Genomic DNA, 5,523 nt, shown 5'->3' on the forward strand with positions numbered 1-5,523 from the left:
GCCTGGGCCTGACCCACCCAGTAGAGCACGTCCGTCCAGCAGGCCTGGGCCTGACCCACCCAGTAGAGCACGTCCGTCCAGCAGGCCTGGGCCTGACCCACCCAGTAGAGCACGTCCGTCCAGCCCTCCATGGTGATGCACTGGAACACGGTGAGCATGGAGAAGCCGAAGTTGTCGAAGTGGGTGATGCCGTGGTTGGGCCCCGGCCAGCCGCCCCGGCACTCGCTGCCGTTGATGGTGCACCGGCGCCCCAAGCCGGACAGGGCGCAGGGCGAGGGCTTCTCATTCTCCACCGTGGCCACGATATCTGCAGGCAAAAGGCACGGCCCTCAGAGATAGGTGGGTAGCACAGTCATGGACCACCGCGTCTACTGACCCCTTCCGCTGAAAGCGCAAAGCCTGCCTCTTTAAAAAAAATCATTTTATTGGGGGCTTGTACCATTAAAGCCTGCCTGCCTCTTACGGAGCATGTGCGGAGAGATGAAGGACAGTGCTTGAGCAGTAATTACAGCTTAGCTCCCGGACCCCTGCTCCTCGGGCCCACTGTCCTGTGAAGTGCACGAGGAAGCAGGGATCATGGGTCCTCAGTGCCCTCAGAGCTTGGGGGAAAGGGGGCCGCTGCCTGGTGGGGCCAGGGCTGGGGAGTCTTCCTGTTGGGACTTGAGCTATCTCTGTCCCTGGGCGGAGACACAGGTACTCCAACAGCTCTGGGAGACAGACATCCACCTTCAGGGAGAGGGTCTGCTCTCAGCAGGGAGCGGGGCCGGTGGGGGGGTGGGGTGCTGGAGGGGGGCTCCCCTGCAGGCTGTGGCCTGCTGTGTTCCCCTTTGTTCCCTGCATGCTGCTTTCATTGTCTCTAAAACCCCCGCGGTTTGATGACATCCTGGGTCCCCTTTTATCTTCGGATGTCTGGCCGGCTCCTTTTGTGTTCAGAGATTAGGCCAGTCCTGGAACCTGATGTGCAGGTAGGACCCGGAGGACTTCCCACCGCAGGGTCCCCAACACCATGGAGTCAGGGGCACCAAGCACGCTGGCCAGTGCTCAGCAAAGCTCATGAGTGCACCTGGGAGGCCTCCACACTGGCGTGTGACCTGCCACGGACAGCTCTCTCCTATCCCCTGACCATGTGGGCTGCTGTGACAGGAGGCACGGAAGGGGAGGGGATGAGGAAGGAGGGCCCTGAGGGCTTCATCCGAGTGGGCCCTTCAGTGGAACATGGGGCTCATTCGATTGTCCCGTTGTTCTCAGTGGACATGACAGGGGAGTGGCGACTCCTGGGGGTCCAGGTGGTCTCTGCCCTCCTGTGTTAGCCACTCTGATGAGGCAGTTGCTGTGGCTGTCGGGGGAGGGCTTGTTCTAATAGGCCACCTTTTCCCTGCTCTGAGCACAGTTCTCAGGGTAGACCGTGGTGTAAGTAAACTCAAAAACCAAACTCACTGCCATCCAGTCAATGCAGCCTCACGGCGACCCTCCAGGACAGGGTAGAACTGCCCCCGTGACTTTCTGAGACTGTGGCTCTTTACGGGAACAGAAAGCCACTGCCGGCCTTGCAGAATAAAACTCCAACCAAAGCGCAAACAGAATTCCAGCTGACCCTGAACCTCCATCTCAACCACAGCGAGCCCAGAAAGCCCAGAGGATACCCCCTGTGGAGGGTTAGAGGGTATGTTTCTGAACAAGCTATGGCTCAGACCTCTGCCGCTTCCCTTGGCCCCTGGCAGGGCTGTGGGCTGCACGTGCCACCAAATTGCCTTGTCCTGGGGAAACCCATGCGCAAAGTCAGCAGGCCCGGAAAGCACTCGTCTAGCCCCAGGCAGCTTTGCCTAGAGCGACAGCCTCAGAACCCCACAGGGGCAGTTCTACCCTGTCCTCCAGGGCTGCTATCAGTGGGAAGTCCACTCAAAGGCAGTGAGGATTTGGGGGGGAGTTGAGAAGGCCTCTCCCAAGGTCCCAGGCCCGGGGAGCTCACCGGTGCCGACGAAGTAGCAGGTCTTGTGCATCTTTCCCTTGAAGAGCTCCAGCCCGATGATGGCGTAGATGATGAGCATGAATAGGACCAGCAGGGCGATGTGGAACAGGGGCAGCATGGCCTGGAAGATGGAGTTGAGGACCACCTGCAGACCTGCCGTGGGTGGGGCCGGGGGGAAAGCATGGTCACCTCCCCTCTGGGTGTCTCAGCCCTGGCCCTCCCTCTCTCTAGCCTCAGAAACCAAGGGAGTGGGGGGGACCCAGCGCCGGGGACAAGAGAACAGGATGGCAGAGGAGGGAGGGGTCTGCAGAGGGTGCTGCCACCCACTGGGTACCCCCGACACCAGCCGGAGGGGTCTGAGCACTCGGAAGGCCCTCAGGGCCTTGACGTCCAAGCCGGCTCCTTTGCTGCCCAGGGGGGTCGAGCTGCTGTGGATGACGTCGACCTGCTCCAGGATCACCGTGAAGACCCTGGAGTGGGGAGGAGGGAGAGAAGGTGCCCGGGACAGCTAAGCCACTGCCCAGGATCCAGGGACCCGAGCAGGGTGTCCTGTCGAGGACAGCAGAGGCCTGCGGGAGGCCTATGGGAGAGCTGGAGAGTAGGATCCCTCCAGGGCTGGCTCGTGATCTGGTGACACTGCCTGCAGTTTTGTTAGAAGGATTCTGAGACCAGGGTCAGAGCCAATGACGTGTCACGATTCGTCGGTGACACAGGCGTCCAACACGGCAGCAGCTGTGAGGACAGGATGGGTCAGGACCGGGCAGTGCTTCCTTCTGCTGGACCTACGGTCCCTAGGAGTCAGCGCTGACCCAATGGCACCTAATGACTGTGGGTGCCAGTGTGGCGGAGGGCACATTCACCAGGCATTTTTGCAGTTCGTGGAGCAGGGCTGAGTGCTCCCAGAGGGGCTCCCAGTAAGCCCCTCACTCAATGGTGGCCCAGAGAGGTAAACCAGAATCCCTCTGAGGAAGCGCACCCTTCTCTGCGACCTTCCTCTGAGGACTGACCCTCTTGGGACACACGGTCGCATGGCACACAGATGCACTGTGGACTGGCTTCTTTCTCCTTTTTCTTTCTTACTTTTATTGGGGGCTCTTCTATCTCTTCCCACTTGAGCCCCTGATACCAACTCCCCATTTCTTCCCCCTCCCCCCCCAGCCGCCCTCCCTCCCTCACGAACCTTCAATGTTATAGATTATTATTTTCATATCTTACATTGTCCTCCGAATAACCCACTTTTCCATTATTCATCCCCCTGGGAGGGGGTTCTAGATGGATCCTTGTGGTCAATTCCCCCTTTCTCCTCCCACCCTCGTCTAATCCTTCTGGTATCTCTACTCTCCTTGTTGGAACTGAGGGGTTTCTCTATCCTGGATTTTCCATGTTGTGGGCTCTTGTCTGTAGCAATGTGCATGTTCTGGTCTAATTCAATTTGTAAGGTAGAATTGAGGTCATGATAGTGGGGGGAAGGAAGCACCAAAGAACTAGAGGAAAGTTGTGTGTTTCAGTGGTGCTATAATGCACCCTGACTGGTTCATCGCTTCCCTGTGACCCCTCTGTGAGGGGATGTCCAATTGTCTACAGATGGGCATTGGGTCTCCACTCCATCTGCCCCCCCACATTCACACTGGGTATGATTTTGTTCTGGGTCTTAGATGCCTGATACCTGATCCCATCGACACCTCCTGATCACACAGGCTGGGGTGCTTCTTCCATATAGGCTTTGCTGCTTCTGAGCTAGATGGCCGCTAGTTTATCTGTGGATTGGTTTCTGAGATCCAATTATTTTGCATAGAGACCCCTGGTGGCGTGGTGGGTTACAAACGGAAAGGTCAGCCGTTCGAACCCACCAGCCACCCTGTGGGAGATGCATGAGGCTTTCTGCTCCCGTAAAGAGGTACCGTCTTGGACACTCACAGGGGCAGTCCTACTCTAGCCTGCAGGGTGGCTCTGAGTTGGCGCTGACTCAGTGACAGGGAGTTTGAGTTTGAGTCTGGTGTGCCCGGCATGACGGCAGTTCACTATGGGCAGCGGCCCACTGACAGCATTCTTGTTTTCCCTGTCGTGTCTCAGCCAGCGCTGGACAGTGAGTTAGTGGATGTTCACTATATGATTTGAGGGGTTGAATGCCAGCACAGAGCTTGAGCCAAAGCGTGTTGGGTGGACAACTGGCATTGCTGTGTGACCTGTGTGAGCGACTCATTCGACTTCTCTGCACCTGGGTTTCTTCCTCCAGAAAACGGAGACCTGAAGGGAATTGTGCGGTTTCAGTGAGATGTCAGGTGTACAGGGGTGCTTCAAATAAATTCATGGAAAAATGGAATGAAGAGATCATGGAATTTTTCCACAGACTTTTAAAAGCCTCCTCGCAAAGTGATAAATGCAAACCGTTCAGTCAGCGCTGCTGTTATAATGAGAGGAGCCTTGAGAAGGGAAAGGGAGCTAATCGGCCAGATCTGTGAACCCCAATAACAGGCACTCAATTCCAGTCCATGGAATCAATGTTGATCACTGGATCAGTCATTGATCAAGGTTGAGAAGCCTATGGAAACCCCGCCCCTGCAGGCCAGGGCAGCCCCGGCATCTTGCCCAGTGCTCAGGTGTGATGTGAAAAGAACAGAAGAACTTCAGGCCCTCGGCAGGCCTGCTTCAACCTCCCGCTCTCTGCTCTCGGACGGCAGCCCAGCAGGTGCCCAGCCGGTGGAACAGCCTCCACCGCAGCCCAGCTGTGAGCTCAGTGCCCAGGCTGCATCCTGCCTTTGCCACGGCTGGCCTCAGGGAGCCCCAGTGACCTCCAGCCCCACCCCAGCCTCACCCCAGGAAGACGATGATGAAGTCCAATACGTTCCAGCCGCTGCGCAGGTAGGCGTCCTGGTGGAAGAGGAAGCCGTAGGCGATGATCTTCATGGCGGCCTCGATGGTGAACATGATGAGGAAGAAATACTCCAGCTTCTCCTGAGGGAGCGGCAACGGGGACACATTTCATCAGGGCAAGACTGCCAGCACCCTCGCGCCCACACCCTGACCGGCAGGGCCCCACAGCCATGCCTGAGACCACTGGCATTTGCTATCCCCCTGCCCAAGCAGCCCTGGTGATGCTGTGGTGTAGTTTGGACTGCTAACCCCAGGCCGGTGGTTCACACCCACCAGCTGCTCCACCAGGGGATGTTGAGGCTGTCCGCTCCTGCCAGGATTGACAGCTTCATCGAGGATCTGAACGAACACACAAAGTCACTGCACCAAAAAGAACTAGTCAACATGCCACCGTCTCAAGAGGTAGCATGTAAGCCAGAACCATCCGTGCTGCAAGAAGAAGCTCAACTGCACTGGAAGCATCAGCTAAAGGGAAGGCTCCAGGAACCGATGGAGGAAGCACTTATTCGTCCGTGCCAGGAAATCTGGAAGGCAGCTGCTGGACCACGTGACTAGAAGAGATCCACATATGTACCCATTCAGAAGGAAGGCGGCCCAACCGAACGCCCAAGTTACAGACCAATATCCCGATAGCACCTGCAGGGAAAGTTTTGTTAGAAGGATTCTGAGACCAGGGTCAG

At 57.3% G+C, this 5,523-nt stretch overlaps 1 protein-coding gene across 1 annotated transcript in view; it reads right to left on the reverse strand.

Annotated features, from left to right (window-relative positions):
* The window catches only part of CACNA1S (calcium voltage-gated channel subunit alpha1 S), an 88,854-nt gene that overhangs the window by 63,830 nt on the left and 19,501 nt on the right, over positions 1-5,523 (reverse strand). Inside the window, exons 3-6 of the mRNA XM_004700078.1 lie at positions 4,785-4,924; positions 2,297-2,439; positions 1,970-2,122; positions 102-307 (exon numbers count right to left, since the gene is read on the reverse strand). Of these exons, the coding sequence (XP_004700135.1) occupies positions 102-307; positions 1,970-2,122; positions 2,297-2,439; positions 4,785-4,924 (642 nt within the window). The remainder of the gene's footprint in view (positions 1-101; positions 308-1,969; positions 2,123-2,296; positions 2,440-4,784; positions 4,925-5,523) is intronic.

The sequence above is a fragment of the Echinops telfairi genome, unplaced genomic scaffold (assembly GCF_000313985.2).
Source record: "Echinops telfairi isolate 266 unplaced genomic scaffold, ASM31398v2 ScPeMD7_7424;HRSCAF=8462, whole genome shotgun sequence".
NCBI classification, from domain to species: domain Eukaryota; kingdom Metazoa; phylum Chordata; class Mammalia; order Afrosoricida; family Tenrecidae; genus Echinops; species Echinops telfairi.